Source organism: Trichoderma virens, assembly GCF_000170995.1.
Source record: "Trichoderma virens Gv29-8 chromosome Unknown TRIVIscaffold_88, whole genome shotgun sequence".
Taxonomy (NCBI): Eukaryota; Fungi; Ascomycota; class Sordariomycetes; order Hypocreales; family Hypocreaceae; genus Trichoderma; species Trichoderma virens.
This window is the reverse complement of record NW_014013661.1, coordinates 1,231,255-1,243,562: the sequence shown is the minus strand read 5'-3', so window position 1 is coordinate 1,243,562 and position 12,308 is coordinate 1,231,255. Positions and strand designations below refer to the sequence as shown.

The window sequence follows — 12,308 nt, the reverse complement described above, 5'->3', positions numbered from 1 at the left end:
ATGCGTTTGTTATTTTGTATGTCCAGTCACTTAAAGAGTTTTACTTAGAAGAATTTTGCGGTCGACGGCAGATGGTAAGCGCCAAGATAATGCACCCGAACCTTTACTATGTCTTAGACATGTATGTGTATTCAAGTAACCTATTTAAATTCCCGACCTTTTAGCAGTTGTTGACGACAACTCACTGACAGGCCCCAAATGGGTCTGTTTGCCCGACTGTTGGCGCATTCATAAACAGGTAGGATACATGTATGCTTGCTGGTATCTAATAAGTCGAATGGATCTAATAGATTTCTAAGATATCGAGAATTGCAACAGTGCGTCGGGAGCTAACTGTATCTGACTTGTCCCTTTGATAATGTAATCTCGTTAAAAAGAACTCTGTTGTTGAAGAATTTTGTGATTGGGCGAGTATGGGTTCCTTTAGCCACTTCTACAACTGCTGATGTTCTGTGAGGCTTGTAAAGGCGTGAGACAGTTGGCGAATTTAATATTACTTTTAGACTGATGGCGTAAGCCTGCAAAGGAATAATGAGATTGCTGCTGTAAACATGATAAGAAGGACGCTCTGGCGATCGTGGATGGATCCCATCTCCCAAACTATATGAAGAGCAGTGGAGATATGCCTGGCAAGAGAGTTAGACTTTGACATTTGCACTCCAGCTGATGCTAGTAAATTTCTCACCGATCCAGACAGAACCTTTGAACAAGTCACAGCCGAAGAGGCTGAGTTTCTTCTTTGCGAGTTTCCAGACTGTTGTTGTATTTATGTCACAGAAACAAAGTGTCTTAATATCACATATAACCTCGTGAGAAGGAAGAACAAGCACATACGACCATAGGTAGAGGAGAATTCGGGGTCCCGTCTGCTCCCCCATAGACAAGCCTCTAACCGGCAGATTAGTAGTTGAGTGGGTGACCATCAGCGAACACCGGCTGTTGTATGTCTTTTTTTTTCCTATTTTATACTGTTTTCGCTCTGTCTCCTGACTTGGGGGATTGTTGAGACGAACCAGCTGGCAGATGGGTTGGGGTCCCTTTGAAGCCATCCACTGGCAATTTTAAAGCAGCTTTCTCAGAGTACCTATGTGGAGGGTCTGGGCTGGGACATTGCCTGCGGCCCGTTACACCAAATCGCCAGACGGGAGAAGAAAAAAAACTGGTCAACTCCGACGACACAAGGAAATTTGAAACGTTTGTTATCCCAAGCTGTCTTGCTGTCCTATCGTCTAGTTTTATGGGTGGTTAGCGAAGAAAAATGATCGTCTTCTAGGGCGTTGGCGGTTAAATGTGGCCCACTATTGGGCCCTTCGTCCATATAGACACATCCTGCTATTTTTATCCGATAACCGCGCGGGATACAGTTTCATTTACATTTGCTGCACACCCATCTCTAGAAGGATGATGGGTTGTATGTAGGATTTCTGCCACTCCTTTTGGCAAAAGGGTCGCTACACTGGCTCCCGGGAGGTGTGCAGCAAAAGGCATTCCAGCCTGATCATTCGACACACAGCATAACTCCCAAGGCAGCTACGGCGGAGAGGGTCTGAGTCCAATGTGCTGCCAAGTCAAGCTGCATGGGGTTATAAGAATGAGCAGTGTTCAATGTCATCTAGTTTCTCTATAGTCTAAATACATTCACTCAACTGTTGCTCCCACAGTCATCATCATTGCTGCCCGTAACCTTGTTTCAAACATATTCATCGGAGAATAATTCGACTTGTGCATAAGGTGATGCTGGGTCATTTTATATTCCAAATCTATCACAACTTGCGACTCCATCAATTCCGTCCGACATGTCCATTGCGGCACAATGGAGCCTAGATGGCACAGTGGATTCGGCCCTCTCGGTTTCTCGAGGCCTCATTCGTGCAGCAACCAGCGACAATATCCAGCCTCTGGCTCTGCTGGCTTGTGAAAAGTTTGGTGGCACAATTGCCATGTGCCACGAGACATGCCGCAAAATTGAAACCTCTGTTCTCCCAACCGAGAAGCCAGCAACGATTCAATTCCTTCAAGGCATCGTTGGTTACTCTCGCAACGATTGTGCTCTCCACCTAGGAACTACTACATCCGGCCTACAATTCCTTGGCCTCGCAGCAGCCCTTGTAACAACCATGGGCACATTCGAATCAGCGACTTCACTCTCACTCATGTTGAGAAATGCCGCCGCCGACAAGTCTTTGCTTCCAACGACCAAACAACTAAGGGACTTGTTGTCAGCGTTGGATGCAAGGTTGTCACGCTCTAGGTATCCCGATCAAGTCCTAGGTTGGCGGAAGTATCTATATCAACACCCAGATGCACCGGATGCTAGCAAGAAAGTCCTTCGGCGTGCCTCAACCCATCCTTCTACCGAAGCAATTGAAAATTTAGTCGATGCTTTCCGGCGACTTCATCGTATAGGCGAGTCTACTGTTTCAAAGATAACTGTCCATGCCACATCCTCGGCGCCGTGGGTTATCTCATTTACCAGGTGGTGCCTGGGTGCACCTCCATCGATTTATTTGGGAGATGGGACGCCACTACTTGAACAAGCCGAGTTGAAAGTTGATATTATCGTCAACACTGAATATACAGGACACGATCAGAGCTTTCTGGTAACAATCCATCATAACATCGGAGACCCGGAGACACTCATTGCGGCGGGAAATGGCAAACGATGGGGAGGTATGACGACAATCGAGAACTATGGCCAATGGATCCTTAATGAGTACAGTCTCGATCAAGTGGAAGCCTTCCGTGCTCTCCAACAATGTCTTCCATACGCAGCAAAGGAATTTTTAGACAAGGGCCGATTCACCTCTAGGAAGGCTCACCCACAGGTCATCACTAAAAACTCTCGTTCTCGAGATTCGAAAGTGATAGAGGAGCTTCACACTGTGCCTTTCGGTACTGATAGCTCCGTCGCAGATATTCTATCCCGCATGCTAAATGGGGAAAAAAAGGAGACAACGACAAATACAAGCTTAGAGCTAAAGAAACTTGATCCAGGTGTTCGACTGACCGACTTACCTCTGTTAAAATTACATCTGAAGTCGCTGCGAAACGACTGTTCCTGTCAAGCCTGCGCTAGCGGCCCATCATTCCTCTCTTGGAAGGGAAGCTGCCTCAAGGATCAATTCCTTTATAACGCTGCCCTTTTCCTTAGCGATGCCCTCGCCCTATCCCTATTTCACTTGTCGGATAACCTGCTAGTTCTCATTGATAGTCGCAGAGACGACCGTCGCCAAGATTACCACACCTCTGTCTATTCCATCTTTACACACCAGGCTGTCGGTTACAATACCTCAGTTGACCTTGTGGACGCTTGCAAAATTGAGTCTCTCATCGACTGGGCTTTGACGCTGGTAGGGCATGACGTGGGTACGCAATTATCTACTTCGAGCTGGGCCATGTCATGTTTCAAGGGGCAGGCTGTCTACCCCACCATCTTTGACACTTATCGTGTAAAGCAGAGAGGATACCTAGCACTATCCTGGCAGCCTGGAATATTGCAATTCAATGGCGAAAAGTACGAGATTGTCAGCTCGGAGAAGAGGTCATTTCAGCCCCCACCACCATCCGCCGGAAACCTGTTGTCGAAAGAGGTACTCCGGCCCCTTAACTTTTATCCTAATTGCAAATTAAAGTGGAGGGTGGAAGTACGTGATGGTTTTCTCAACTTGGGTATATACCTAGAAGGTTTTTCCGTTGAAATTATCCGCAATCCTCTTGAAGCCATCTGTGGGCTATCGTGCTCTCTGGTCGCCGATAGTTGTAGCCATAACCGGGATGCCAACCTCGGTAATGCAGACAGATTCTGCGCTTACACGTCACCACTAGCTCCCGGAGAGGATCATCGTGACAAGACCAGCGTTGTTGCAGTCGATGGCGCAAATGATCTACGGTTCTATTCCCTCAGTAATGCGGGTACGGACCCCATCCCCGCGGTAGTACGCGTCAACGCCTGTCTAGAGTGTTCTCTTGATGTTTGCAGGAAAGTGGGGAGCGATATTCTCGTATTGTAGATTGTTTCTTTGGGAATTGTTTACTACATTGTGTTCTTGTTTACAGTGATGACACAAGCTCATTAGAGCATAGGAAGGCTCGATCAGCAGAGTGAAGGGAGTAAATAGGTACATGTATCATATGAAATGGAAGGTATCGCGTTGTTCATGATGGCACGAGTGTTGAATGCGTGAGAGAATTCAATCATGGTTGTTCTCAAAAAATTAAACTAGAGATCTTTGTCGTATTACTCCGTCCAAGCGATTGAGAAATTACCGTCCCACGAATGCGCGCAAAGAGCCTCTGTGGGAGGTCTATACTGGCTTTAGGACTACACTGACAAATTCAGGAAGCGAAGTGACTGGCTGGAGTATTGTGCCTCGCGTGATGAAGAACACGTAATAATGTCTGATTGGAGACTGAGAGAATTATTGTATTACTGGCTTAGCAATAAGCCGCTTAATCAATCTTTCTGTAGACTAAATAGGTGAGTTTATTGATGGAGGAGCCTTTGAAATTTTAGAAAGGTATACTGTTTACTGGATATCTCATGAGAAGCAATGAGTCTGTTGAATTAGGCCTAAAAGGAGTCTGGGAACCGAGATGAGGAACTCCCTCACTAGCTGTATGACAGAGTCATGAACTCATTGAACAATTCTGCGGAGCGGAAATGACTTCTCCGCAGGCCAGGAGCCTGATAAATCAAGCCACCTAGCCAAGTCATTGCAACTGAGAAATGATCAACGAATTCACAGCAGAGAATAAAAGGTGAACACTTCGTAAACGGTCATCAGCTTTGGCTAGATCGGAACACCATGCCTTTTTTTGCCTTTTTCGGAAGCTGTACTATTTTAACCGACCTAGCTAAAGCTCCCGAGCCCATTCCTCCTAGATGCCAGGATAATTTAGAGATTAATCTCACTTAATAAAATAGAACAATTGCTTTAGGAGGTAGCCTAAGTATTCCCATGCTATAGTTTTCTTATATTTAACCTAGTTACATCTGAAACCTAGCTCGTCTGACCGCTATACAGACCACGGCGCAAGAACGTGTCAGGGAATCCTTTGATACGCTGCTGTGGCTGCGTTCACCTTGGAAAGAAGGCGCAGACACAGCTAGCGATGATTTTGAGGCGAATAACTAGAGAAAGGACAGTTCATTTCGAAAAATGAGGGCTCAGCAGATGCAGAAGACAATCGCCTTCATATCAAGGATGATCAATTATATTACGCTTTGGAGCGAGTAGGCTAGACGCTGAATGAGAACGTATATGCTCTCAGGACTGTCTCCTTGACATTTATCAGGAGCAAAATCACCATTAACCAGACAAAGGCAAAGGGTCCTTTCCAAAAAAAGGCGGAGGATTTCTTCACGCCACCCCTTAACCTCGAGGTGGCAATCCAAGACAAAAACAGAATGAGCACTGAAGAGTGAGTGATGATACGTATCTGACTGTTACATGTGTTGATTAACAAAATTACAATAGCATCAACGATGCACTTTTCAAAAGCATTGATTATATCGAATTCTCCGAATTAGACATCCCAATTGGAGGGAAGCGGCCAAACGGTTTGAAAGGGTCCATTGGTAGTCAAGAATAAGAATGTATAGATATGTAGTGATTACATTCATCACAATGGTCCTCTCGTCTAATGGGAGAGGGAAGCGTCCCGTTCTATAGCCGTGCTATACTAAGCATATTAAAGTAATGTCTCCTTTCTTGAGTTTCCATACATCCACAATCTCACTAGATCCCGAGACCACAAGCTGATTTCCGCGATCACCAAATACATACCACCATAGGTAGGTGAACTTTCGGGTCCCTATCAAGCATCTCTTTTAAGTGTAATGTCTCCTGTATTGCGTGGAAGGTTAGATGAAACAGCAAGGGAGCCTGTGCTAATAGAACGACAGCATGGCATAATATACTCCGCCAACAGCAGTGTTCTAGAAACAAAAAGACCCGGTAGCCACAGAACTGTTTAAAAATTAAGGCGTATAATAAACAGCACTGTAAAAACGGCTTAGTGTGAGTTCAGAAGCCTTTAAAAATAGAACTGTGTAACTGTAACTTTAAAATCCTAGGGTATAAAAATGTAAAGGCATTAATCTATGATAAACTTGATGGGATCCCGTATACTCTAATAGATATGGTCGTATGTGCTTGAACTCAGGGGCGATTCGGTTTAACTGGACAAGTTAACTTGAGGATGTAAAAAAAAAGCAAAAAACATACAACAGCCGGTGTTCGCCAGTGGTCACCCACCTGACTACTAATCTGCCGGTTAGAGGCTTGTCTATGGGGGAGCAGACGGGACCCCGAATTCTCCTCTACCTATGGTCGTATGTGCTTGGTAACCTGTAAAATTAGTTTATAGCAGAATCACAATCAATCGTGCCTTCTGGGTTAAAAGCCTTAGTCAAAAGGATATCATACGACGGCAGGAGTTCGGTAATGGTCTGGTTATGGTCTAACTACATGTACTACCTAGTCAGTCGTGTATAAAGGAACATATGAGTTGTTGCACTTCTGTGGCCCCTTATCCGGGATGCTATTATGCTGCCTCTACTTCGTATCTGATACACCAACTTTCGAGCACCACTTCACAGGCTAGGTACGAAGTTCGCTTGTGAACTAACTTCGCAGAACTTTGAATGTACATCTTTGCGCAATAACAAGAGCAATGACTGCAATATTCAATAGGCAATAGCGGCTAGTAAAGGGAAGATTGAGATGATGGAAACCAGTGCAGAAATATTTACGATAAACTATGCGGTGTTTCAAGCTCACAAAGGAGGACATATATGCCAAGATAAACAACATAACATGAGTAATAAGTGAACTTGATAATTCTAGGCCATGAAATAGTCTCGTATCATGAGAAATTCTAATTATGCTATTTGGGTACTTAAATAGCTACCACGATCAAGTTTCATCTCCAGAAACTTGTCCTCGATCTGTCATCTCTACTCGGTGGCGCCTTTAAATCGACAGGTTAGCACGCCAAAATTGAACGTTTGTATGATCATATATACGCAACTCTACATGTATATCAACTCTTCATCATTTCATTACAAGCCATGGAACATCTGTTATTATAGACGAGGGCCTGGCGCTTGATGAAGCAACGATTCTGCCTCTTCATATTTGCACTGACCCCGCAGCACTAATATTAGATTATGAAGGCTCTTCAGTGTTTTTGGATGCTCCTCTCCTAGCAGCCTTGTCCTTCCCCATAGCGCTCGCCGAGATAATGCTTCCGCCTCCTGATATTTTCGCTGAGACCGTAACACTACTGCCAAGTTACTTACTGCCGTCAACGTGTCTGGATGATCCTTTCCCAAGGTTTTCTCTCCTTCTTCTAATACTAGTCGAAGTAAAGCTTCTGCCTCACTATTCTTATGCTGGCCTCGCAGAACGACTGCAAGATTGCTCATAGTTAGTAATGTATAGATGTGCGTCTTTCCTAGAAGCTTGCTCTTCCCATCTAGCGCTCGTCGAAATAGCGCCTCGGCCTCAGTGTAGTTGCTCTGGTCTCGCAGCACCAATGCCAAATTGTTCATACTCCCTAGCGTTTCTGGATGGTCTTCCCCTAACGTCTTTATCCTCCCATTTAGAGCTCGTCGATGTAAAGCTTCTGCCTCTTTATATCTACCTTGATACCGTAGTACCCTTGCCATATTATTTACGCTCGATAGGGTATCTGAGTGGGTTTCCCCGAGAACTCTTTCCCTTCCACGTAACGCCTCTTGAAATAACTCCTTTGCCTCTTTGTGCTTGCCTTGATCTAAGAGTGACACTGCTAAGTAGTTTATACTTGCCAATGTGTCTGGATTCTCTGCCCCTAGAACTTCTTTCCTCCCACATAGGGCTTGTCGAAATAAAACTTCTGCTTCTTTATATCTGGCCTGATCCCGAAGCACTAATGCCAGATTATTAAGGCTCATCAGAGTAGATGGATGTTCTTCTCCTAGCACCTTTTCTCTCCCACTTAGGGCTTGTCGATGCGAAGCTTCCGCTTCCTTATAATTCCCCTGGCACCGTAACGCTACCGCCATATCCCCCATAGTAGCAAGTGTTGAAGGGTGCTCCTCGCCTAGTAACATTTTTCTCAACATGAACGATTGACGATGCATAGCCTCGGATTCTCGGTATTTTCCTAGGAGATGAAGGCTACTGCCCACACTAGAGAGAAGATCGCTCTTTACATCCCTATTAACGGTATCCCCTGGGAGATCTAAGGCTGCCTGCGCATGCGGTAGGTACTTCATCCACATGTCTTTATTTGCAAGCTCTGGAAAAGGAAACACTTCAGCAACTCGCTGTATCACATGCGTGACACATTCACCTAGTTTCTTCTCTTTCTCTAACCAACTTCGCATTGCTAGTCGAACCAGCCGGTGGGTGTCGAAAGAGTCCGACTCTTTCCGGTGCGTGATAAACGCGTAGGACTTCAAAGTTCCTATGGCTTCCACGATCTCTAACTGCGAAGCTAGAGGATCTGGTGGGAGCAGAAGCTGTGGGATATCCTTCTCAGCTAGGCAGCACATAGAACTCAGGTATTTCACAGCGAGTAAGTTATGGGACGAGATGTGCTGGAATGAAATGAGCCAAGTCATAGCCACTGGATTTCGACTCTCCTTATATCTATGCCGATCCTCAAAATCCTTACTTAGCAGATAGACCATATCTTTACTGCTTGACTGGCAAAGTTCAAGGTACTCCGAGGATGATATATGCTTCGTCCTCATAAATGCGGATGCCTGCCTGATGGCTAGCGGTAAATAAGTTAGGAGCTCAAGTAGGCTCATTGTACTTTGGATGTCGCATGTTTGATGGGTTTTTAAGCCGCTTTGCAACATCTCGAGGGCCTCATCCCTGGCCATTTCCGCCGTGGCAATGGTGTTCTTCTCATGAATATCTAACCTCACTGCAACCTCATCATTACGCGTCGTAATTAGAATTGAGCCCTTCCGGCTGAATGGGAGATACTCGGAGAGCGGCAAGCTGTCGGCGTTGTCGGCGTTGCCAAAGAATAACTCGATATTGTCCAGATTATCAATGATTAAAAGCCAGTTCCCGATGTTTTCCTGGCTTAGAGCAGCCTTAACTAGCTGCTTAATGTCTGCTCCATCCTCGTCTATCCCTTTGACTTTGAGTTGCCTACCAATCTCTCTGAAAGCGTTCTCAATTCTGACAGTATCTACTGCGGGAATCCAGAAGACTGAACAATCCGGGTACTCATCGCGAAACTGGAACGCCGCTTCTAATGCAATCTGCGTCTTGCCAACCCCCCCAAGGCCCACAATGGCGACCCTTTGGCAGTCGTTTGCCACAGCACTAGGAGGGATCATCTCGAGAAGTTGCCTCAGAATATGTTTACGTCCGACGAATTGTTCATTGCGACCAAAGGGGACGATCCAATGATGCTGAGGGAGAAGTGGTGGCATTTCTTGAATTGAGGTCTTGAAAGTGTTGTCCGTCTGAGTAAAGAGTTCCAAAACGGCCTTGACTGCGGAAGCAGCAGTTGCTGCCGCAAAATCCTGCCATATCTTGTTCTTATGACAGTCTGCATAATCACATACGCCTTTAACGATGATGCAGGGGACCTCTTCCCAAATACCGGCTCCCTCCATCTCGAAAGCGATGATACTCTCTTTCCTGGCAATCCTATCCCGGTCAAACGCTGATTTCATTACTGTGTCGCCCGACGCAAAGGACCCGACGTAGATGGTAGGTTCTTGAGCTTTTTCAGGCTCGTCAAGTTCCAACTGTCTCCTTTTCTTAAGCCTTTCTCTGACTAAAAGGGATCCTTCGTCGCATCCCAACTCTTCACAGGTCGAATTCAGAACCGTATTGCACACCGTGTCGATACCTAGGCTAGAGTCGCGCCCGTGACGATAGCCCGAGTCGAAAAGCTTGTCTTTTGCCGTTCCGGGATACATGTAATTGCTTTTGTATTTCTTTCGAATAGCTTTAGCCTGAAGCTGTTTTAGAAGAGCGGCTGTTCTTCGCCGAAGCCGCTCCCGGTTATGGTTGGTTTCGAACAAGACAAGCAAATTCTGGACATCTTTATTCGGCTTTCCAAGGTTGTCGCTGATATTATCCTTACGCACAAAGCCACCTGGGTATTGCCTGCCAAAGTCATATTGTACGATGGTCTTGCTAATCACCACATCGCCAAGTAGGATCTCGTCGTCGCCAGCTTGAGGTGCACCACCGCAAATTCCAACCAGGAAGGCTACCCGTAGACGGCTATAACTTGAACGTAGGCTGACTGCAGCACTGGCGGCACTAACTTTGCCCATGCGAGCAAGTAGTGCTAGGACGACGTTGTAATTACCTATGCGACCAGTGGTGTACCTGTTGTAGTCTCCAGGTGCTCTTCCATACTTGTCTCCATCTTCATCCCAGAAGTCGTCGAACACAAGCGATACGGCGTCATACTCCAGCGGTAATGCACAGATAATGGCAATCTCGAAGCCTTCTCGGTGTGAGGGTCGCGAGGCCGCCATTGGTAGCGGGCATGGATAGGTCTGCGGAGGAGGTATGTTAAATCAATGAATAGGCACCCATCTAGATAGTGTAAACATATGATTGGAATAGAAACATCTTCTAGAGCAAAAAAGAGACATAACCCATATTTCTCAAAACAGAGAAACAATGTTGGGGATATCGGGGGATGACAACGTCCAAAGACAGTTTCACAGCCAAGTCGCAAGCATAGCCCAACAAACATTTGCCACCCGCCGATTGAAGCCCAAAACCTTTGAGACCCGAGCTGAAATCGCTACGTAGTAGTAGTTGTGGGGAATGTACGCTAGCAAGGCTGGCAAGCTCCTAGCTCCCTCAGCCACGTCATCCTTATTGTTTGTTTGTTTTATTATAGACGGCGGGTCGGAGCTGGCTAATACTAGGCAGTGTACTCTGCATGCAGGAGGCTTCGGCACTCGTGACACGTAGCTGACAAACACGTCATCTCCCGCCTACCATGCGAAATGACAGGTTATTGTGAATGCCTGTTCATGTCTCACATTGGTTCATGTGATGAGATTCCATAGGGTCTCATCGATAGCCGCTAATACATCTAGCCAAAAATACCAACCAGGCATCAAAATTCCAGACACGATAACTCAGAACTCACTCATCCACTTATATGATGGTATGAAATCCGGTATAATGTATCCATTTTTAGCAATATAAATAGTCCGGATAGCCTGTACTCCTTGTAAATCTGTAAGTTGGAGAAGCACCATCCTGAAGCTGCCGGGGCCTACATAGTAAGGTACATCTGAAAACAGTTAAACTATACCTAAGCTAATATTGTAAAAGTTATTCCCTGCTACTTTCGAGTCAACGCCAAGCATATGTAAATTCTGAAACTGGTCCGGCAAGCAGAAATCGATGTCAAGCATCATCAGCGGGGATATGCCTTGGGGTATGGCTGAAATAGGAGCACCGCAGTCGGTGATATGTGGGGGTGGAAGAGTCGACGAGGATTTTGATGATATTGAAGATATTGAAGATGTTGAAGATGCATCCACGGCGCAACCAGTTCAAAGGGATTTGGAGGATCCTCAAGCCGAAATTTACAGAATAAGTGAGGCTTTTCGTCAAGAATTCGAGCAACAACCTGCGAGCTCACTTGGCGGAGGTGTTGTTTCGCCTAAGGTCGATAAAAAAAATGCCGATGGATCGAGGCCCTCGGAAAATATCACGAAAATTGCCGGGGAGCATTTCGTAAAGCAGCCACCACGTTTGTCTTCATCATCTGTCCGGAGCCGTCTCTGAGTTACTGTCTATACCTACGCAGAAGAGGAGGCTGGAATAGACCAAAATCGTCCATCTCTGGAAGTCACTCACCTATAGACAACAGTCCGTCAGCAGTCGCCCGGATTAAGTGTGGACTGAGCGACCTGGTGTAAGTTAACATAAGTTAACCGTTGACTTTAGTTACAGTAGAAACCGAAATAAGTGTCCGGTTTTCATTATAACGAAAGTCTGGCCCCTAATAGAGGGACGGGTCCGTACACGGATGGGGCAGAAGAGGGTGTGCTAGGCATAGAAGATGCTTCAGACGACATAGCGATGATATAATAGTAAATATAATAGATAGAGCGGATGGAAAGTCTGCGGGTAATTGTATTAGCAATTGTATTATTTGGAAGTCTGGATTTTCGAAACCTCTGAACTAATGATGATGATGAAGACGATGATGCAATTATATACCAGTATTGTGTGTGTGGCCGCTTCTAAATGAAGCGGGGTTGCGATAAGCTGCTATAGCTTAAAGTAGATTAAATTACAAAGCAGACC

At 45.7% G+C, this 12,308-nt stretch overlaps 5 protein-coding genes across 5 annotated transcripts; 3 read left to right on the top strand and 2 right to left on the bottom strand.

Moving 5' to 3' along the window:
• Positions 1 to 638: 638 nt before the first annotated feature.
• Positions 639 to 1,049, bottom strand: TRIVIDRAFT_160299 (uncharacterized protein; the record flags this gene model as incomplete). The annotated part of the gene is made up of 1 exon (XM_014096500.1): positions 639 to 1,049. The coding sequence occupies one exon, from the start codon at positions 1,047 to 1,049 to the stop codon at positions 639 to 641; it is 411 nt and encodes a 136-aa protein (XP_013951975.1).
• A 747-nt stretch (positions 1,050 to 1,796) lies between these two features.
• On the top strand, positions 1,797 to 4,010 carry TRIVIDRAFT_205508 (uncharacterized protein; the record flags this gene model as incomplete). The annotated part of the gene is made up of 1 exon (XM_014096499.1): positions 1,797 to 4,010. The coding sequence occupies one exon, from the start codon at positions 1,797 to 1,799 to the stop codon at positions 4,008 to 4,010; it is 2,214 nt and encodes a 737-aa protein (XP_013951974.1).
• A 1,149-nt stretch (positions 4,011 to 5,159) lies between these two features.
• On the top strand, positions 5,160 to 5,592 carry TRIVIDRAFT_226722 (uncharacterized protein; the record flags this gene model as incomplete). Its single annotated transcript, XM_014096498.1, has 3 exons — positions 5,160 to 5,233; positions 5,296 to 5,421; positions 5,478 to 5,592. The coding sequence occupies 3 exons, from the start codon at positions 5,160 to 5,162 to the stop codon at positions 5,590 to 5,592; spliced, it is 315 nt and encodes a 104-aa protein (XP_013951973.1).
• A 1,495-nt stretch (positions 5,593 to 7,087) lies between these two features.
• Positions 7,088 to 10,637, bottom strand: TRIVIDRAFT_214185 (uncharacterized protein; the record flags this gene model as incomplete). The annotated part of the gene is made up of 1 exon (XM_014096497.1): positions 7,088 to 10,637. One exon carries the CDS (start codon positions 10,505 to 10,507, stop codon positions 7,088 to 7,090), a length of 3,420 nt encoding a protein of 1,139 aa, XP_013951972.1.
• Positions 10,638 to 11,168: 531 nt separating this feature from the next.
• TRIVIDRAFT_111526 (uncharacterized protein) lies at positions 11,169 to 11,836 on the top strand (the record flags this gene model as incomplete). The annotated part of the gene is made up of 2 exons (XM_014096496.1): positions 11,169 to 11,272; positions 11,325 to 11,836. One exon carries the CDS (start codon positions 11,397 to 11,399, stop codon positions 11,781 to 11,783), a length of 387 nt encoding a protein of 128 aa, XP_013951971.1.
• Positions 11,837 to 12,308: the final 472 nt, after the last annotated feature.